General features: G+C 41.1%; 1 protein-coding gene across 8 annotated transcripts in view; it reads left to right on the top strand.

The window, feature by feature from the left end:
* The window catches only part of SMAD1 (SMAD family member 1), an 81,079-nt gene that overhangs the window by 25,539 nt on the left and 32,651 nt on the right, over positions 1-22,889 (top strand). For 7 of the 8 annotated variants that reach the window (XM_043902537.1, XM_043902531.1, XM_043902539.1 and 4 more), the window contains exon 2: positions 9,365-9,943. In XM_043902537.1, the coding sequence (XP_043758472.1) occupies positions 9,544-9,943 (400 nt within the window). In that variant the 5' untranslated portion in view covers positions 9,365-9,543. Of the gene's footprint in view, positions 1-3,961; positions 3,982-9,364; positions 9,944-22,889 lie in introns of those variants that run through there. The other variant, XM_043902533.1, reaches the window with a different exon arrangement.

The raw sequence follows: 22,889 nt of genomic DNA on the forward strand, positions 1-22,889 counted from the left end.
GATCCCTGGGTTTGAAAGATCCCCTGGAGAAGGGAAAGGCTACCCACTCTGGTATTCTGGCCTGGAGAATTCCATGGACTGTATAGTCCATGGGGTTGCAAAGAGTTGGACACGACTGAGCAACTTTCACTTTTCTGGGTGTTTGTGACAACAGGACATTGCTGCTGTTCCAAGACCAGCGGAATTCCTCTGTGGTCTACAGTGGATGTTCATATTACTTTCTTGTATAGGAGCTATAAATATGTATATTTATAGCTTTTATATATATATATACATGTATATATATACACACACGTATATATATTTCCCCCCTAAGGACTCAGTCAAAGTAGAGTTCCTTTTAGCCCAACTTGCGAGCAGAGAAATAGGCGGTTTAAAAAGTGCCTTCAAGTCTGCCAAAAAGATAGAGATTTTAGTCATCTGCACTTTCTTCTTGTTCTAGGATTTTTTTCCCCTTCATTTTGATTAGTGGCAAGCTTTATTTAGCTGCGTTTGACCTGTTTGGAATTGGGAAATGTTGAATGGAAGTTGAGGTCTAACTGCTGCTTGTTTGATATAAGAAAAAGAAATGCAGAGGGACTTCACCTATTTTCTCCTACAGGACAAGTATCTCAAAAGTGAGTTCCTAGTTGGAGTAACCGGGAAAAGGAAACATTTGAACAGATGATTTGTTGAAATCAAATCATAGACGATTTTTACTTTGGGGTCTTTTCTGAGACTGAGATGGCTAGAGAAAACCCGTCTCTCTCTCTCTCTCTCTCTTTTTTTTTCCTCATTGGGATGGCATTGTACTTGTGTAGCAATTTTAAGTTTTTTTTTCCTCCCCTGTTTGCCTGGATGGTGGATAATGGTGTAACATTTTCCTTAAGGAACTGTGTGATCAATAATCTATGGTGCTTTCATGCAGAGCTGTTTGGAGTTGGCACCATTCCTATTGTGTCCTCTGTGTTTCCAGGGTACTCTCTCTGCCTGTCTTCACTACTGGTTTTCCTTGGTACCCTTCCTAGGGTTGGTTTTCCAGCTGGAAATGTGAGCATGTGTGGCTTCAGCCTTTCTATTCAGGCAGTCTGTGGGGTGTCCTTGGTTCTGCTTTTCAGTAATAGGTATTTTAGCTTTATCCAAAGCTTGGTAGTTTCCCAGTTCTTCATAACTTTTTATTAATTCTGTAGCCTAATTTTATTTAGGCCTGTTTGGTATGGTTCTCCCCTTCTTTCTGTGAATTTGCCATTGTACTCTTCCCAGGAAAGCTCATGGCAGTTCTTGGATTCTTGGCTTAAATGGGTTGCTCTTTCTGATTTAAAATATATTCTAGCATTGAGTCTCTGGAATATTTTTCTTTGTGGGTCTTCATCTTTTTAGGCATTTTCAACCCAAATCTGTAGTGTCTCGTCTGTGATTCTGTGGTTTCTATGAGTGTCAGGAATGTTTGGGTGTCTGTTTTATCCTTCTTGAAAATCATGATTTGTTTTGAGGCATTTGCTCTTGGTTAGGAGTATATATGGAGAAGGAAATGGCAACTCACTCCAGTGTTGCTGCCTGGAAAATCCCATGGAGTACTATGGGGTCACGAAGAGCCAGACGCAGCTGAGCAGGAGTATGTGGCTGACGTTAGTAAATGAAATAAAGCAGGTTAAGAAAGAAAAAATAGTCCATTTTGGAGTAATGAAAAGTTATATTACAGATTTCCTGGTATGTTCACTTTTTGACCCTTTTTGATGTTTTAATTCAAGCATCTCAGGGGAGGTAAGAGTTCTCATCAGGCCTTGAATCCTGTCTAAAATTGGATGTTAGGGTAGAGACACCTTTCCACAGTACTAACTAATATAGCTGCCAGTCACTTCATGCAGTACGCTTCTGAGGGACTTCCCGTTTCCATGGCATTCTAGGGAGGTGTGTGGTGAAATAATTTAGACTTGACAACTACTAGACTACAGGAATCATATAGTTTGCTGATGATTTCTCAAAAGCCCCACGGTAGCTCTTTGAGAACTGGAGTCTTTTTCTGTTTCTTCACAAGGTCATCTGGAAAAGGCAATGGCAGCCCACTCCAGTGTTCTTGCCTGGAAAATCCCATGGACGGGGGAGCCTGGTGGGCTGCCGTCTATGTGGTCGCACAGAGTCTGACACGACTGAAGCGACTTAGCAGCAGCACAAGCTCATCAGTTTAAGAAGAGCTGGTGCTATATGTCAGGAAATACGCATGCAGTTTATTTAGTTACTTGGAAATACTTTCTCCAGCAAAATGGATCAGACTTTTTCATAGAAAGACAGTCTTTACAAAGTTGTCTTCTTTCTCAAGTAACTTGTCCAACGGTTAAACAGTTCGAAAGCGAAGTTAATCAATATCCCATACTTTTAGTTCCTTGATTCTTTTGATCTTTATGCCTTGATGTTTTACCATTAGAGTTAAGACAGTAATGAACCAAAGAACAAGAAGTTGGGGGCTGGGGTGAGTCGCTTGCTTCACTGACAATAGACCATTTATCTGCTTTTTTTAAGGTACCTGGAAGGAGTCTTTGATACTTCTGCCCCAGTAGCTTTTGGAACCTATATTTTATGCTGATTTTGTTGAATAATTTAGTTATTCTCCAGTATTTAAAGGGATCATTTATTTTGTCTAGTGCACTGAATTCCAGCCAGTGCACGAATTGTAATAGCACTAGTCTGAAGCTGCAGAGGGCGACTGGCCGTCATCTGTCCCCCCTTCTCGTGCTTTCCTTGATTTGTAGTGCTTGGAACCCCCCACCCCACCCCACCCCCATGTCTTTTTATCGTATCTTCTGATACAAACTAGAATAATTTTCCTTTGAAACTTTCAGTGGGAATCTGGGATCTGAGGTATTGCCTGGCAGAGAGTGTATTTTGTTGATATTCACACAGTTGGATAATTACATGTTTCTTTACTAGATGAGGCAGAGATGAAGAAAATGCCCCTTGTGCAATTGGCTAATGAGGGTTCCTTTCAATATAGAGCAAGTTCACACAGCAGTTAAAGTTATTTTACAGCTTTTTTCTTTTTTTCTTTTAACGTTTAGAAATACCACATAAGTTGCAGAATTCAATAGCCATGTCAAAAGGAGCATTATAAGAGTATTTTTCGCATTTGGTTCTGATAGTGCTAACAGAAATCCTTTCCATGAGTGAGACTCCGTAGGGAAAGGTACTGACTTTAGAACCCTGTCTTAAACTGCATTTTTATTACATCCCAAATTGGGTCACACTGTAAGTCTAATCTGATTTATAAGCAGACTTTGTATGTGGCTTGAATTAATGAATTGAGGTGTTTTTTTTTTTTTGTCATTTGGAAATATTTGTGTATAGAGGCTTTTAAAATTTTTTAAAGTTATAGATTTTCATTAAAGAATGTTTGAGAAGTTTTAACAAGTAGGAACGAGAGGGCCTTAACCTTCCAGACCCAGACACTGTTAATACTTTTATATATTTACATAGTTGTTCAAGCTATATACACAGTTTTATATTCTGCTTAAGGTTTTTTCCAAGTTACCATTTTTATGAAAATAATTTTTAAGGACTACATAACATTCTTTTGAGTGGGCTATACTACAGCTTCCTTAACTATTTTCCAATTTTTAGATATTTAGTTTTTCCCTTACAGTAAAGAATACTCTGATGAAAATCATTGTGCAAAAACAGTTTTACGTTTTCAGTGCAGAATATTTCCTTAGTGTAAATTTCTAGAAGTGAAGCTACTGGAACGAATCTTGCCCTTTTTTAAAGACTTCTTGGGGGTTCTTTACGAGTTGAGTGCTTTTTCTTCTTTGTCAGTGTGAAATGTTTGTATTTGGAGAAGAGGGAAGGAAATCTCTGTTTGCTGACTCATGTTTTTATTTTGCGCTTTAAACTGATAAGGCCACTTAGCTCTTGACATAAACTAAAGCAGGAAGTACCAAAAGGGGCAGAAAAAAATGAGTTGTCTTGCCAAGGCCATCGTGTCATGGACTCTTGAGTTCCTGATGGGAGGTAGGTTACTTGTTCGACTTGAATATAAAAAAAATGCTTAACCCAAGGAGGCAAAAATCAGTCATCAACCTGTGTTTTGTTCCATATGCACATTTATATGCAAGAGTTTGTGATCATCTTCTCATTTTAATATTTTTAGTGGCATCAACCCCCCCCGCCCCACAATTGGCCCTAACAGTGTTTGGAGACAGTATTATTATTTTGTTGTTGTTGTTTTTACTTTACAGGGAGGCCTGGCGTGCTGTGGTTCATGGGGTCGCAAACAGTCAGACTGAGAGAGTCAACTGAACTGAACTGATTAAGAATGTTGTGATTCAGTTTTTTGATGTTGTTGTTTTTGTTCCCTGGGTGGAGAAGCCTTCTACATTGAGGATATCACCTTAGCTGTCTTTCTAAAAGATGAATCTAATCACAGTGATGCTCTGATTTAAAACCTTCCATTTGTCCACAGGATAATAGGTATCACAGGCCCTTCACGGTCTTGCCCTGCCCTTATCAGCCTTGTATCATCTACATCAACCTTGAACCCTAGCATTTCCCTGATGTCTGTTAGAACTAGCTATTTAGAAAAGTGGTTTAAAAAATTGAGCCTCTAGAGCCAGAAACATGGGTTCCCACTCTAGCCGCACCACTTACAACCTTGTGCATAAACCTTGGACAAGCTAATTAACTTTTCTGTATTTCACTGTCCTTACCTGTATAGTAAGGAAAACAAAATGCTCACTAAAAGGGGTTGTCACCAAGTTTAAACTCGGTAATAAAGGGAGCAGTGTCTCTCCTATAACGATCACTCCAAATATTAGTTGTATTGTTTTGCAAAATTCTGCTCATCCTGTAATGATATTTCCTCTTTGGGAAAGCTTCCTGAAATCCCTGGAATTAATTGTTCCTTCCTTTTCTTCTCTCCTTTTCTGCTTTTACACGTCGGCGGCGTTTTTCCCCGCGGTAGAGCTTTTGTGACTCAGTGTTGTGGTTGGTTCACGGTTGGCACACGCGCCATCCGGGGCCGCCTCTCCCGTTCCTGCGCTCAGAGCTCACTTGGTCCACTCGGGGAACTCCATTCCCACTGAGACCTGCTCCGCACGGTCCTTGAACTTGGCGTGCGGGGGGCCCGTCTGCCTCCGGTGAGCTCGCTGTGGACACCCTGGCTCTTCAGGTGGAGCCGTCTTCATCTCCGGCCTCAGAGGGGTAGCTCAGTGCAACTTCGGTGAATGAATGTCCATTTGAATAGTTAAAGCAAAGGTCTGAAATTGTGGTCCTCAATCTCCCCAACTCCCCCACCCCCCACCCCCCCCCCCCACACCTTCTGTGATAAATCCATCAGTTCTGGAGTTTAAAATAGCCCCAAGTGATTTTGATAGAAACTCACCCCTTCAATTTCCATCAACTGAAATATAAAAACGCAGTTTTTGGAGTTGAAGAAAGGACATACAGGATAAGAAGAAATGTATTCCGTTGATAAATTGTTACTAGAGGACAAGGGAAAAAAGTTGTCTTTCTTGTTCTTTTGTACGATTAACCTTTAGTAACAGTAAATAATCGTTTCAGGAGGTACACCCTGACCAAGTGTGAGTCTTGATGGTAGCTTAGTCGTTTATTTTCTCTTAGTGTTAGGCATAAATAATGCCACTTTCAAAGGATTGGTAAATCTGAGTAAAACTCTTCACAGAAGGGAACAGCTGAGCCCCTATAGCCTATTGAGTAAGTAAAGCTCCACCTGGGCCTTCTGATTCCTTCAGGGAGCTAAATCAGTCATCAGACATTTATTGAGACTCTGATATGTGCCAGGTACAGGGCTCCGCTCCAAAGACAGGAAGACAGTCAGATAGAACTCCTTTCTCCTCTAGTGAGGAAGTAACTGTCGGCATGTACAATTTGCTGTGACAGCAGTCCATCATTATTATCCCTTTCAGTTCTCAGAATCAGTAATGATTTCCCCCTTTTATTCCTGTTACTGGTAATCTGTGCCTTTTCTTTTATTGAGTAGTTTTGCTAGAGGTTTTATTAGTATTTTCAAAAAGCCAACTTTATATATATATATTTAATTTTTGCTCTCATTTCCTTTTACTGTCTTTGGGTTTAATTTGCTGTTCCTTTTTTTTTTTTCTTTTGGTAGATACATAGAAAATTAGTTTTCAGCTGCTTTTCTTTTCTAATATATGCACTTAAGATTATAAATTTCCCTGGATGAGCATGGATTGAGCCACATCCTATAAGTTTGATGTGTCAGATTTTTATAACCATGCCATTTAAAATACTTTGTAATTTCCCCTATATTTTCTTCTTTGACTCACAGGTTATTTAAAAGTGTAATTATTTTCAATAACAATATTTATTCTTAGTTGTACTATGATCAAAGGGTGAATTCTGTGTAGTTTGGTTCCTTTGACATTTGTCGAGATTTGCTTAACGGCCCATTATATGGTCAATTTGGATAAGTGTTCATGTGTTTTTTAAAGTACTATGTATGCTGCAGTTGCTGGATGCATACATGAATTGAGTCAAGTTTTTAAACATACAGTCTCCTATACCTGTCAATTTTTATTTTCTTGTTTTGTCATTTACTATGTTGATCTCCCGCTAAGACTGTTTGTCATTTTAATTATGTCAGTTTCTACTTTATGTATTTTGAAACCGTTACTGCTTGGATAAAAAATTAGGATTGTGATATGTTCATGGTAGAGCACCTCTTTTAACATTATGAAATGCCCCTCTTTTATCCTTGGTGATACTTCTTTGAAGTCTCTTTTGTCTGATTTATAGCTATGTGAACTTTTTTGGTTAGAATATGCACAGTACAGTTCTTTCCATTCTTTTTCTTTCAACTTTTCTCTGTCCTTATATTTGATGTGTGTCTCTTGTAAGTACACTCTATGTTTTCATTTGGCTTATTTAGTCTCTTGATTTGTAAGTAATTCTCGAGACTTTGAGGATTATATCTGAATCTTACTGTTTTCTATTTGACTCACCTATTATGTACTCCTTTTTGTTCTGAAGTTTTTTTGGTTAATCATATTTTTAAATAGAATTTCATATTTTTAACTCCTCTATTACCTTTTTATCGCTTTTAAATTATTCTTTCAGTGGTTGCTTTATTATGACATGAATTCATAATTTATATCAATAATAATTTAATGCTTTAGCATGGCCTGGGTAGTATAAGGACCTTAGAACTCTGAATTCATTTATCCCTTCTGCTTTTTTGTTATGCATTTTAACTCTGTATTTTAAACACCACGAGGTATTCCTGTAATTGTTTTGTAAAGTCAGTACCCTTATGGAACTCTTCATTCTTTCCTGCAGTTTCTTGCCTTTCCCTTGTGCTTGAGAATTCCTCCTGGAATCCAGTTATTTCAGATTTTGTTTGTTATAAAGCATTTTTATTTCACAGTCATTTTTGAATGATTTTTTCCCACCAAGTATAGTGTTCTGAGTTACCAGCTATTTATTGCATTTGGCATGCTAAAGATATCATTTTACTATCGTTTTGTTTTCATTGTTCCTGTTGAAATGTCAGCTGTTATTCTTATTGAACTCATTTGAAAGTATTGTGTCTTTTTAAAGATTTTTGTTGTAGGTTTTCAGCAATTATACCATGATATGACACATTAAAACTTGTGTATTTCTTTCTATTTCTCCTTCTTGGGATTTGTAGGGCTTCATGAATCTGTGGCTAGATGTCTGTTGGCAGTTTGGAAAGTCTTTGGCCAGTAACTTTCAATATACATACATCCTCTCTCACAGTTTTTCTCTCCTCCTTCCTTTCATCTTGATCTAGTCTAGCATTAAGATTCTAGGCTGTGTTTCTAAACACTGTCCATTTCAGTTTAGCCCGTGCACTAGGGCATACCTCTTCAAGGGTCTCAACGGAAAACCTGGTATGTTCACCAGTTTCTCCTTCTTGGCAGGCCCTCAATGCTGGTTTTTTTTTTGGTGGGGGGTGGTACTCCTCAACACCATGAGACTCCTGAAATCTCTGCTTGGTCCTTTAGCTTCTTTTGTCTTGGCTTCTTACAACGTACCTCTGGCAAATGCCTTGAGAAGAAAAGTGGTGAAGATTGTTCAGCTTATCACTTCATCATTTTTCACGTCTTTCCAGATGTGGCCCCTGATGTCCTTAGTACTTTGATTGCTTGTTGATACCTTTAAAAAGTTGGGCTTCCCCCCCACCTTGATTTATTTATTTGTGTTTTATTCAACTTTTATAGTTGTTTTGGGGAGGAGATTGTTTTGATACCTGCTAGTCAATCTTAGCTGGAGTTGGTGCAGAGTTATCATCTTTAATCTTTTTAACCATTTGCGTTTTTATCTAGTGAAGAGTAACTGGAAGGTTTAAATGAAACAACTTGACTAAAGTATTTGGTACAGTATGTGTTCATGTGCTTCATTCATTTCACATCAGTAAAAAGCATATTTGAAGAAGCAGGGAGTGAATTTCCTACCTTAATTGCCTAACAGTCCAAAAGCATAGATTTATTTACTGAATAAAGACCCTAAAATGTTGCTACATTTATCTAGTATAAATATAACTACCTTTTCTTTTAGCATGAGATAATTGAGCAAACCAAAAACAAATGCTAAGACTGTTGTGCTTTTAGTTTTTCCGGTTGCTTTTAATTTTTGTTGATTGAGGTGTGTTTCGAAATAAATATTTTAGAGCCCATGAGTGACCCTAAATATAAAATATCACAGTATCTGTTGAGAACTTGAACTTTTTTTGCACTAAGGGGTATATTGCTTCTACCTCATAACTCATATAAACAGTAGCATACTTCTTTTTAAATTGCATCTCAGTTTATTCATCTATAAAATTGCAATGATTGTATTACCAAGTGGAAATAATTATTTAAAGGATTAAATACTGTGCTAGTCTGCTGCCATAACAGAATACCACTGACGGAGTGGCTTAAACAATGGAAATGTATTTCTTACAGTTCTGGAGTCTGTGAAGTCCAAGATGAAGGGTCCAGCCAGGGTGGTTTCTGGTGAGAGCCATCTTCCAGGCTTGTAGGCAGCAGCCTTCTCTCTGTGTCTGCAGGTGGCCTTTCCTCAGTGGGTGCACATGTAGGGCAGGGGAGAAATCTCTCCCTTCTTCTTATGAGGCCACTAATCCTCTCAGGTTAGGACCCCACCCTCATGACCACATTTGACCTGAATTACTTCCTTGAAGGCTCCAGGTTCCATCTCCAAATATAGTCACACTGAGGCTTCAATATGAGTTTGGGCGGGGTGGGGGGGGGGGCTTGCATAATTCAGTCCATAGCATACTGTAATACATAAAAGCACTTAAAATAGTACCTGGCCCATGGAAATTGTTTAATAAATTGTGATTTTGTGGTAGAGATGATTTTAAACATCTTCTTCCCCTTTTTTTCTTTTCTAGGTGCTCACTTTGGGTTCCTTTTGGAAACACCAGGAATGGTCATTTCTACTTTTCAGGACCTCGGCATGAAGAAGCTAAAGAGAATCTTATGTAGATAAAGTGAAGCCTCTTTCTCTGTCCTTTCACATTTGGGGACGTCTGTATTTCTCCCTCCACAAGGAGTTGTGCGCAGCACCATCATGAACGTGACAAGTTTATTTTCCTTCACAAGTCCAGCTGTGAAGAGACTTCTTGGCTGGAAGCAGGGTGATGAGGAAGAAAAGTGGGCAGAGAAAGCCGTTGATGCCCTGGTGAAAAAACTGAAGAAAAAGAAGGGTGCCATGGAGGAACTGGAAAAGGCCTTGAGCTGCCCGGGCCAGCCCAGTAACTGCGTCACCATTCCCCGCTCCCTGGACGGCAGGCTGCAGGTCTCCCACCGGAAGGGGCTGCCGCATGTCATCTACTGCCGCGTGTGGCGCTGGCCCGACCTGCAGAGCCACCATGAACTGAAACCCCTGGAATGCTGCGAGTTTCCCTTCGGCTCCAAGCAGAAGGAGGTGTGCATCAACCCCTACCACTATAAGCGCGTAGAAAGCCCTGGTAAGTGAGTCCTTTCCTGTAGATGCATTTAGCAGATTTGTGTTGTTTCTCAAAATCTTCCCTTTCCATGTTTTTTTGTTGTTGTTGTAATTTTTAAGTATTAGGGGAAAAGTCATGTCTGTCAGTCCTTGAAAGGGTCATACTTTCTAACAGCACAGTCTCTAGTTAACTTTATTTCTTAGGAGCTGCTGCTGCTGCTCAGTCGCTTCAGTCGTGTCCGACTCTGTGCGACCCCACAGACGGCAGCCCACCAGGCTCCGCTGTCCCTGGGATTCTCCAGGCAAGATTCTTAGGAGCAGGGCTGTGAAAACTGTCATGGAGGTATTGTTGATACCTCTACCTTTTCATAAATTGTTTTCTTGCTAAATTTATTCTTTATGTTTCCCTTTGGTTCTATGCATTTCTTGAGACAGAGTTACCTATGATTTTATTGCAAGGAAAGATCAGGAGAGAAGCATGGTGTTGCTGTCTACATACTTGAGGGTGGTAGCCAGTGACTTATATCACTTTATCCTTAAAAATAGCACTTTTTATCCTTTCCAGTAGATTTTTGCTACTGCATACTCCCTGTGGAGGATATGAAGGAATTATGTTCTGCTGTGGAATCATTTGATACTATTACTTTATATGAGATACTCCTAGTTTTTACATGTGTGACCTTGGAGGGGGTGGAGGAAGCATAATAAAGGAAATACTTTTAACATTTACTTGGTTTTGACTTAAATTAGAGTCCACATTCTAGACAGTGGCATCAGTTGGAAAGTGATTAGGCAATCTCAGGCACTTAAATATCTCAGTGTCAGATTGGAATCAAATTTGTTGATGGATTAGTTATTAATAGCTAATGGTTATGAGGGGTTCCCAAATGAGGCTGTGTGTTAGATTCATGTGGCTGCCTTCCAGAAATTCTGATTCTGGCAGAGCCCAGTTATCCGTGTTTGTTTTTTTTTTTCTGCTCCATGTTTAACATGTACTCCAGGTAGTGTTGATGGGGGCTATTGGATTGGTGTTTGGAAACTATGCTATATCCCATAATAACCTGGTTGTCAAATAAAAGGCATTCTGGTTTCTTATGGTTTCTAAATATGGTTACTAATATTTATGACATTTAAAAAGGGAATAATAAACATCTTTGTATCCACCACCCAGTTGCCTTCAGTAACTACTGTTCTGAATTTGATGGTTAGATTTGATGAACATCATTGCCAGGCATGCTTTTTACTGTTGTTTTATATGTATGAATCCTTGACAGTATGTATGTCATTCAACAGACAGTATGTTGTGTATTTAAAGGTATTGTATAGTGATATTAGAGTATCCTTTTACAACTTGCTGTATTCATTCAACATCATGGTTTTGTGATTTCAGTATTAACACACTTTAGGGTTATCTTGTCAAGGCCTGTGAAAAATCCTTAGGAGGTTTATTAGAATTTCATTGATTTCATTTGGGGAAGGATTGACATAGTTCTGCTCTTGAGCACAATATTTTTCTAAATTTATCTAGGTTTTTAAGTTTTCTCCATGAAAGTTCTTGCACATCTTTTCTTAGATTTATCAGTATTTCTAGATAACCAGGTTTTATTGTATCCTTTTAAAAGTTACATTTTGTTACAGTTGTTCATGGCTAGAACTGTACTTAATTTTTTCCAACAAGCTTGATGAATTCTCCTTGTTCTAATATAGACATTCTTTTACTGCTTGTTATACCCACTGTGATGTAAATTTTAATGTATAATATATACAACAGGGTCATTCAGGTACATGGCTTTTTGATTCCCATAGTAACTTTAAGAGGTACAGAGGGAAGATTCTAATCCCACTTTACAAACGGTGAAACTGAGGTCCCTATAAATTAAGTGACCTGTGTGTCAGACAACTAAGAACTGTATTGAGGAAACATTGTGGATCGGTTTTCTCCAGCCCTCTCCCTCCATCCTGACAGCTCATTCTGTGCAGCGGCACTTGCCTCCTGACTGGCGCCCCCTGCAGGGGGACGCGTGCACTTCAGAGAGTGTTCTTTCAGGATGCACGCCCTAGCCATGTAACCTTCCTGCTTCCCATTCCCTTACACACAGCTTTGTGTTCTGGTCCCCACCTACCTTGCCAGCTTCTTTTCCCACCTTGCTTCTTTGATGTACTTCCCTGGTGATGCAAGTGGTAAAGAACCCGCCTGTCAGTGCTGGAGATGCAAGAGAGGCAGGTTTGACCCCTGTGTTGGGAAGACCCCACAGAGAAGGAAATGGCAACTGGCTCTAGTATTCTTCTTGCCTAGAGAATCCCATGGACAGAGGGTCCTAATGGGCTACAGTCCATGGGGTCACAATGAGCTGAGCTGACTGAGCACACACACGCTTCGTGTGGTTGAGTCACATGGGAACACTTGGATGCACTCCGCCTATGCACCTCATTTCTTCTCCTTCTTTGCCTCATTCACTCTTACATAAGACACACTTTTATTTACCATTTTGTTGGTCTTCCTTGCAAGATAGTAAATCAAGCTCCAAGATGGCAGGAACCATGTGTATAATTAACATCTTTACTTTTAATAGTGAGCACAATTCAATACATTTCTGATGTTAAAGGCAAAAACTGCTTTTAATTTCTGTTTGGCCATTTTTTTTTTTTTCTTGAGAGATGAGTTTTTGGTTTGTTTGTACCCTCTGACCATTATCTTCCCTGTTGTTTCATTTCATCGCCATTACTGTCGGACGTTAGATGAATATTAAAACATTAAAAGTTAATACAGAAATGATTTTGTTACTCTTTTTTTTTTTTTTTCTTTTTTTTTTCTTTCTGGAAGATTTTGTTACTCTTAATAATTTAAAGACCCTGATCCTGGGAAAGATTGAGGGCAGGAGGAGAAGGGGACAATAGAGGATGAGATGGTTGGATGGCATCACCAACTCAGTGGACATGGGTTTGGGTAGACTCCGGGAGTTGGTGATGGACAGGGAGGCCTGGTGTGCTGCGGTTCATGGGGTTGCAAAGAGTTGGACACAACTGAGCAACTGAACTGAATAATTTACATGTAATTTTAATATATGTGCTGCCAAAGTGAGCACTAATTTACGTGTAAAAGGCTTGACAGGTAGGAGTTGGAAAACCAGCTAAAATAAGGCATTTTGAGACTCCACGGATATCACTTCATCCTCCCCTTTAGCCAAGAATCTGGGGAGCCATGTGTAGGCCAGTTCTCAAAAACTATGAGGCCAAGATTTGGTGAATTTGAACATGTCAGGATTTTCCTTATGTTTTTTATACTGTGAAGAGGATTGAGAACAAATGGACTTTCTCAGAGACCACCATGAAGCACTGCCTGCACTTTGAGGGGGGGGAGCTCCACTAAATGAAGTGTCTGGGGGGCCTCAGCCCCGCACACTCCCAGTTACACAGGCATGCGGCAGGGCACACTCGTGGCTGTTGTGTGAACTGGGAAACAAGGGGGAGTTCTACGCTGCAGAGGCACCACTCAGCACTGCATTCCTTTGAACTTTGTTTTTACCTTTGAACTGGTTTACCTCAGATACAGTATTTCAAAGAGCAATTTAGCAGTTGAACCATAAGTTAGGTCTCCCAAATTTGTTTTCTGCCAAAGCCCCTGTTGAGACTTCAGGAGGAAAATCCAGGAGAAACTGCAAGTGTCTGGAAGGTTTAGAGCAGTGGGTTTTCAAAGTGTGTGGTCCCCAGACTAGCAGCGTTGGCATCACCTGGGAACTTGGTTGAAATGCATATTTTTAGATCCTTGCACAGACCTACTGAATCAGACTCTGGGGATGGGGCCAGGAGTCTGTGTTTGGACAGGCTTTCCAGGTGATCCTGATTCAGGCTCAGAGTGTGAGAACCACTGGTTTCCAGGCAAGTCATCAAGTCCAGTTGACAAGATGAGGTCTCTTATTGAAAAGAGATGCTAATGAGTTAGAGTTTGAAATCCCTCTTTATTTAGAAAGTTGCATCTTGTTACGGGTATAAAATTGACTTGCTCTCTCCAGAATGTCCCTTCCTGCTGATATTTATTGAGATTAGCATTCTGATGCAATGTGTCTCTAAGGGGGTGGGAGAGTAGAGGAGGAGAAGGGAATGCTTTGTTATTTGATCCAGTAGACATTTTCTAGTTGTTCTTTTGGGTATCTTACTATCTCTGTTTCTTTGACCAAAAATAATTTTAATAGATTTAAGTAACTGCTGTTTTTCTTTAACCTATGCCATTTGTTTTGATTTTTTTAGACACAAAAGAGTCTAAAAATTGTAGTGGAGGGGGCAGGAAACCAAAAGTTATAGAAACATTTGTACTCATCACAGTTAACAGTGGGATTTACCTATGGCTGATTTATGTTGTGGTTTGACTTCCCTGGTGGCTCAGACGGTAAAGTGTCTGCCTACAATGCGAGAGACCCGGGTTCAATCCCTGGGTCGGGAGGATCTCCTGGAGAAGGAAATGGCAACCCACTCCAGTATTCTTGCCTGGAAAATCACATGGATGGAGAAGCCTGGTAGGCTATAGAGTCCATGGAGTCGCAGAGAGTCGGACACGACTGAGCCACTTCACTTCACTTCACAGAAAATAGCAAAATTCTGTAAAGCAATTATCCTTCAATAAAAAAATAAATAAATTTTAAAAGCCCCAAAAAACAATGGGATAGAGTGTGAGAGGCAAGAACCTTTCTTTTGGGCTTCCCTGGTGGCTCAGACAATAAAGAATCCACCTGCATTGCAGGAGACCCGGGTTCAGTCCCTGGGTCAGGAAGATCCCCTGGAGGAGAGCATGGCAACCCACTGCAGTATTCTTGCCTTGGAGAATCCCATGGACAGAGGAGTCTGGCGGGCTGGTAGTCCATGGTGTCACAAAGAGTCCGACACAACTGAGCGACTAATTTCTTCTGTTCTTTTTTTGTAAGTACTTACCAGAGGTAGTACCAAGGTCCAGAGTAACTTGGCCATTAGTGAAACATGCATCTTTGGGAAAAGTACTGATAGAAAGCAATAAGACTTGTCTGCAAGTGTGTGGACAGTTATAGGAAAGAGGAAGTTCTTGCAGCTTCTGAAGACTAAGACCCTGCTGATGAGGTAACAGGTGACTGTTTACTTGGACTTTTGGTAGTCTTTAGAGTCCAGGCTACTTATTAGTGGTTGGGTTAAATGGCGGTCTTCTTTTTCTTGACCAAAGAAAATGCTGATGTGATGAAGTCAGTCGTCTGGCTGTGAGGTGAGAAGCCATTCCGTCGCTATCTGCTGCCATTAAAATGCCTTCGTGGAGATTTCCTGTCATTTTTTTTTCTTTTTTTTAAATGTTTTTCACATGGTTCCTGAGAATTATCTTCCGTAGTTTGAACTTCAAAGGCCATATTGAATCTGAGCTTGAAATTCTGACATTTCAATTTTGATTCTGATCTCTAAAGTAACACCCTGGTGTTCACTTCCTAGTGTTCCTTTCATTTTCAGCATCATAGCTCCCAGCTGTTTAAAATTCACCTGAAATCCTCTTCAGAATTCACCTGAAATCTTCTTCACCTGTGGACTGAATGCAGCTTTTGCCCCTTTGGCTGCCTCAGTCAGCGGGTGGTTCCTAGCTCCGTAAATTTTGCCTTAAAATCTTAGAAATGGACAACGAGTCGGTGGTTACTGGGGTCTGAAGGGGAGTGTGCGTGGCTGTAGAAGGCAGCATGGGGGAGGGACCCTCGGGTGGACGGAAGTGCTCTGTGTCTCTGCTGTATCTGTGTCCGTGGCATGACTACCTGTTCTAGTTTTGCAGGATGTTACCATTGGAGGATACCGGGCACAGGGTAGGCAGGATTTCTCTGCTATTTCTTACAGCTGCATGTGAACCTGCCATTATCTGAATCTAAAAATGGTGATCCCTGAAAGCAGCAGCTAGTCTCGAATCAGTCACCTGAGTGCCCCTCCTCAAGACAGACCGTTGTGTCTGGCAGGCAGCTGAGGTGCTGTGTGTGAACTTTCATTTTGTCACACAGAGTATACTGAAGGCTCAAGATTTAATAAAGTTAATGTTCAAAAATAGAATCAAAAATTTTAATGTGTTCCTTCACGTTGTAAATGTGGTTTTTCTTGAGCCAATGATGACAAAAACCTCTATGTAATTAAAGTGTCTTTTTTTTACAGTCTTGTATTAGTATATCCATTTGGAGGATGGGGAAGGGTGGGAGGGAAGTATTGACTTTTCCTCCAAGTTTATCTGAGTAATGTGGATATCTTGGAGTCTGGTAACTGAGGCTGTAAGCCAGATACCAAGATACAGCAGTTAGAAGCGTTGTGAAGATTTGGGATTAACCATCAACAAATCAACTATAAAAATTAAAGCTTTATGACCTGTGTATTATAGTCAGTGTTCTCCAGAGAATCAGAACCAATAGGATAGATATGGATCCTATGTATTTATAAGACCCTATTAAATTTAAAAATTTATTAATTATCCTACTAATAAGTCTACTGTTGGTGCTTCCCTGGTGGTCCAGTGGTTAGGATTCAGTTCTTGGTGCTGAGGGCCTGGGTTCAGTCCCTGGTCGGGGAACCTAAGATCCCACAGGCTGAATGGCATGCCCCCCTCCAAATAGATTTTAATAAGTTTAAAAAGAAGTCTTAATATCTATTATAGATTTATTATGGAAGCTGGCTCACATGAGCGTGCAGGCCGAGAAGTCCCACAATCCGCTGTCTGCAAGCTGAGCAACCAGGCAGGCTGGTAGTGCAATCCCAGCCTTAGTCCAAAGGCCTGGGAACCAGGAGCACTAGTGTCCAAGGGCAGGAGAAGACAGATGCTCCAGGCTTTTGTTGGCAATCAGCATTTGGGTGCAGTCCACTCACATTGGCAAGGGTGATCTCCCTGACTCAGTCTGTCATTTCAAATGCTTCTGTCCTCTGGAGACACCCTCAAAGACACGGCAAGAAGTACTGTTTCACCAGTTCTCTGATCATCCTTTAGCCCAGTCAAGGTAACACACAAAATTAACCATCACACCCCATGAAAAAAAAAAAAACAAATAAAATAGAAGCAATATTGTAACAAATACAATAAAGACCTTTAAGATGGTCCATATTAAAAAAAAAGAAAATTTCTTTTCACTCAAACATCTACAATTCATGAACTGAGTCTGCCCCAGAAAGACAGTAAGGAATCTGCCGGCAGTGCAGGAGAGCCAGGTTCAATCCCCTGGGCCCTGGAGAAGAGAATGGCAACCCACTCCAGTATCCTTGCCTGGAGCATTCCACGGGAAGAGGAGCTTGGAGGGCTACAGTCCATGGGGTTGCAAAGAGTCAGACACGAATGAGCGGCTAACACACACACAGGAAATACAGGCACGTGAGTACAGCCGTGTGCTAAATTGAGTGATACAAGTGTGTATGGGGGACACAACCAACGCTTACAGGCCTGAGAGTGGCCACAGAACTCAGCTCGCCTGACTCTAATGCGTCGGACGTTGTGTTCCAGTCTGTGTGGTGGTTCAGATATACGTCTTAATGTGTATCTGTATATTTCATTGTACAAAGGATTTAAATCAGTTTACAAGGAGACTTATAGTAAAGTAGAAAGTATTACTAATAAAGTAGGCCAGGGGAAAAAAAAACTTCATAAGGAAGGTCAAGACTAAGGAAAATCAGCACATGTGTGTCCAGGAATCACTTGATACAGATGTAGTGATACAGATGTAGTGCCGTGCAGAGTTCCTGTGTGTGTGCGGTCCTGGGCTGGATGGTTGGCTCCTGCCTTTGGTGTGGGAGAGAGGTGTGTTTGACCCTGAGATGAAGGAAAAATGTTCTGAAGGTTGTAGAGCATTTGTGCCTGAGGGTGGATGGTGGGTTAGAGCCACTGAGGCAGTTTGCAGAGAATTCCTGCTGGAGGGGGTCCTTGGGGCAAGAACGGTGTCCTCAGACTACAGTTCCTTTTCCATCGTCCACTCAGGGCTCTATTCTCCCATCCACGTGGAAGTTTTGTTTTGCAAAAGCATTTTGCTACTACTTTTGCTTCCGTCCAAGCTGGAGGCACAGCCAAGTGGACGTGTACTTTAGATGGTAAACTTTTTTCCCCTATATTATCATTGGCATTTGGCTTGTATCTGATAATTCATCACTGTCATCTGCAGTTTTATTAGAAACAGATGAAGTAATGTAATTGTGCGTGGGATTTTATACCCAGATCTCTTAGTGGATTCATCTTAAATCCAAGACAAAATATGAAGCTTATTATTTTGCTCTTCTTTCCTTGAGCAGCTGTTCTTTGTGCATGATTTGGGGCACTGGTTTTGTGCTATTTATGAATGGATGAACTCATGGTAAGCTTTAGCAGTTACTATGTATTATTTGTACATAAAATAGAAAAGTACATAAACTACAGAAGTTGAAGCAGATATCTAGATAATTATTATGTGACTTGTTTCTGGGTAGAGTTTTTTTTTATTGCCAGATCTTTCCCAACTTGAAATTTTAAGACTGTGATCCAAGATACGAAGTATCTTGCTCATACTTTTGTTTTCCTGACCATTATCCTCTACTTCATTCCTTTTCTGTCTCTGCAACAGTTAGGTGGACTAGAGAAGATATTTTCAGACCTTTTGGATTCACTTAAGGTTCATCGCCGTTGCATGGCCGTTCCTACAGTTCATAAGGCTGTAGGAAAACTAGCCAGCCAGCAGCTGTTAAAACCCAAGCACACACACAAAGAACCATAGCTGATGGAAAAGCAGTTTTGAAAACCACAGAGAAACACTTGTGATAAAGTAGTTCACTGATTGCAGTTGTGAGGTAGTAATGTTTTCAGTCAAAAGGAAAAGCCTGGCTAATAACTTCCGAGATTAGCTTGGGGTGAACTAACATTGAGACCTGTGAGTTGTGTGCTGGGGCTTTTGATTCCCACATGTGGCTACTCCTGAAACAGCAATTTCTTGTGGGTCTGGGAGTGTTTTGTGTGGTTGTGGTGGGGACGGCTGCAGGTGACTTGCCCTGGGTTGGTGCAGTGCCTTAGGCTCTGGATGGACACTTGAAAAGAGAGAGAGATAAGGGTTGGCTTTTGTAATGATCTCAGGCTGATTCTCTTGGTTTTACTTTCAGCCTCCTTGGTATTAGCTGTTCAAAGCTTCAAAGAAAAGACTGGACATGTCTTTCTCCCGAAACTGTCCCATCTCCTTGTCTTTTTCTACTTTGAAATGCAGTACTCTCTCAAATGACCCAGCCTCATGCCTGACAACCCTGAGTTAGCCAGATCATCAGACCTCAGCCCTGATATTTGGAAAAACGAGATTTGTTTGGGGAGGAGGTAGGGAAGGAAAGAGTGGAGGTTTACAGAGCAGGGCTGAGGGACTTCTGGCAGCTGGAAGCTACCCTGACTACTGTGTTAAAAATCTCAAGAGGGCCTGGAGAATAGGAGAACTAAAAAACAAATTTTGTTAATTTGCTAGCTTGGCACTGTTAGATGCTGGTCTCAGGACTGGTTTGAAAGGCTGCAGTCTCGTTTGCCCTGCGTTTAGGCTGGTCTAGGCACTCACGACGCCAACAGCAGTTCTTCCCTGTGGGTGAAGATGTGTTCAGGGACTGAAACGGTCCCTTAACCCGTTTCACCTTCTGAATTACCAGCGCCCTCAACTGAATTCTCCATTGTCGTGACCTTCAGCACCGAAGCCTGCCCTTTAACATCCATTCCATTCAGTTTGCTCTTCATGATACTGGTATAGGCCACATGGGTTGTACCACTAGAAGTAATGTTAGCCTCTCTGAGAAAGAAAGAAATCTGGAAACAGACTTTGTTTAAATAAAGAGATTGAGATCCACAAAGGACTGTTTGGCATTTTTCTCCCCTGGTTATTTCTTTATTTTTCTTTTGTTTTTTGAGAGAATCTAGTTTCCAAAATTAGTAAGCTTTGATTTATTAGCTATATGAGGAGTAGACTTTTTTTTTAATTAAAAAAAATTTTTTTAATTATTTATTTATTTTTGACCTCACCAGTGGGCATGTGGGATCTTAGTTCCCTATGTGCATGCTAAGTTGCTTTAGTCATGTCCAACCCTTTGCAACCCTCTGGACTGTAGCCCACCAGGCTCCTCTGTCCATGGGATTCTCCAGGCAAGAATACTGGAGTGGGTTGCCATGCCCTCCTCCAGGGATCAAACCCGCATCTCTTATGTCTCCTGCATTGACAGGTGGGTTTTCTACCACTAGCGCCACCTGAGAAGCCCTCAAACCCATTCCTTGCATTGGAAGCGCAGTCTCCCCACCACAGAAGTTCTGCCCTCCGCCCCCACCCCATTCTTTAAATGCTTGTTTTTATGCTCTGGAATCCATTTAGCAGACCTTACAATGAAAGATGAGGTGTCCGTCCTACTACCTCATGACGTCATTTCCAAAGCAGCTCTCAGAGATGCTGCTGCTCTCAGCTCCCTGCTCTCTCACCAAGCAGCCGTTCCTTATCTGAGTTAAGAGTGTGGCTCATATGGTCGCACATCACCTGCCCACCTGCCCACTTGCCTGGGTGGGATCTTCAGTCAGGAAACGGCAAAAGGAGAGACTGTGCCTCTTTGAGTATTATTCGGGCAGCTTCTTGTAAACTGAAGGTAAACATATATAGGACAACAGGGTGAAATTAATTGTCTTGTATGTTTTTTCCTGTGTGTTTCCCTATAATTCCATCTAGCTAGCTCTGTAGCAGACTCAGCATGATCTTTTCTGTGATAGTATTGTTTCTTCAAGCATGTAAAAAGTGTCTCCAGGGTATGGTGCTGTACTGGACGGGTTTTTTTGTTTGTTTGTTTGTTTTAAAGAAAACATTTTTTAAATTTATTTTTTAAATTGTGGGGAAATTGCTTTACAATGTCGTGTTGGTTTCCAGGCAGGTATTTAGGTACAGTGGTTAAGTTAGGAAAGAGTTGTGTGCGAGTGCTTTTGAGACACCTGACTACAGCTCTTCAATAGGAAAAAGAACAGCTGATGTTAAAATGAGTTATTTTTCAGAGAGAAAATTGATGGGAGCATGTCCTAAGGACTCAGGTCAGCTTGAAGGGGCTGTTCCTGTCTAAAGCAGATAGTATGACCAACAAGATGATTAAGGTCAGAAATGAATTATCAGCCACTGGAGGATAAAAACAGGGATCCAAGCTGATAATGAATGAGGGAGAGGGCTTCCCAGGTGACTTGTGGTAAAGAATCCACCTGCCAATGCAGGAGATGCAGGTTCGATCCCTGGGTCAGGAAGATCTCCTCGGGGAGGAAGTGGCAACCTGCTCCAGTATTCCTGCCTGGGAAATCTCATGGACAGAGGAGCCTGGCAGGCTATAGTCCATGGGGTCGCAAAGAGTCGGACATGACTCAGTCACTAAACAACAGTAAATGAGAGAGGAGGGTTGTTGCTTACAGTAGAATGCTGACTGGTAGATGTGGAGTTCTCTAGGAAATTCAGGACAAATGGGAACTATTAAAGGAGATGCTTCTCTGTCGTTGTAGGGTTAAAATGTGGTGGGGCAGAAGCTCAGGTCAGAAGGCTTGGACTAAAATTTGGCACTTGGTATTTTTGACCTTGGGCTGGTTCCTTCTCTGCTTTGAGCTTGTGTTTGCTAACCTGTGAAATGAGGAGTGATAATATCTACCTTCCAAGGTCATGCTGAGGATTGAATCATGCACATGAACAGGCTTTCTGCACTCTTGGGAACATTAAATGTGGCTGAAACAGTGATACAAAGAGCATAACTTCTATGCCCATCTTCTTCAGAATAAGAACAAAATTCATAATGTTAAGTTTTCACCAAACACATCTTCAGAAAACTATACTACAGTTGATTAATGAACAACTCCAAGTTTAGAGCCCTCCACACTGTGGAAAATCCATGTATGAATTTAAAGTCAGCCCTCCGTATCCACGGTTTTGCATCCTGGGTTTCAACCACCTGAAGATCATGTAGTACATATTTAGTGAAAAAAAAAAATCCATGATTGTGGATCTGTGCAATTCAGATCTATGTTATTCCAAGGGAATATTTATGGTATTAATAACAGTAGCAATAAAAATTAAAATAGCTACTTTTTATGTGCCAGACACCATGCTCATGGATTCATGTGCATGCTCATTTCCTCCTGACCTCAGCTATAAGAGGTACAGAGAGATGCCAAGCAGCTGGGCCTCTGAGCTGCTATTTGTGTCACATGGCTTTAAGGGGAGAGGCGGCATTCAAACTTCTACTTCGTAGTTGAAGTCTAACCACAAAATCCATGCTGCCACTCACCACACTACTGCTTCCCTAAAGGAGTCATTCCCCACACTTAGTTTTCTTTCTTTGACAAAGGAGAAAGGGATCCAAAATTTTCAGTAGCAGAGGATTTAATCTAAAATACATATGTGCACCAGCAGGTTGATTTTGGGATTGATAGGAGATCAAATCAGTCAATTCTAAAGGAAACAACCCTGAGTATTCATTAGAAGAACTCATGCTGAACTCAGATACTTTGGCCACCTGTTGGAAAGAGTTGATTCATTGGAGAAGACCCTGATGCTGGGAAAGATTGAAGGCAGGAGAAGGGAATGACAAAGGATGAGATGGTTGGATGGCATCACCGACTCAGTGGACATGAGTTTGAGCAAGCTCCAGGCGATGGTGAAGGACAGGGAAGCCTGGCGTGCTGTAGTCCATGGGGTCAAAAAGAGTCGGACACAACTGAGCGACTAAACAAAAAATGATAAATTGAGGGTCTACACCTGTGCTTCAGATGTTTCTGGAGGTTTTATTGGTATTTAGTTTGCATCAGTCGGTCTTCATCATTAGATAACAAGTGTCTGTTTCCTGGAATATATTTAACAGAATCAAATTTGATCTCAGAATGAGAACTAATTGCAGGCTGCTGCAATGACAAATGACTGCCTGGTGTGACACCTGGGGAATGACCATTTCCGTCCGTATCAGTAGCAGCCAATAGATGCTTAGGCCCACTAGGCTGGGTCTGACCAAAGCCC

Source organism: Cervus elaphus, chromosome 5 (genome assembly GCF_910594005.1).
Source record: "Cervus elaphus chromosome 5, mCerEla1.1, whole genome shotgun sequence".
NCBI classification, from domain to species: Eukaryota; Metazoa; Chordata; class Mammalia; order Artiodactyla; family Cervidae; genus Cervus; species Cervus elaphus.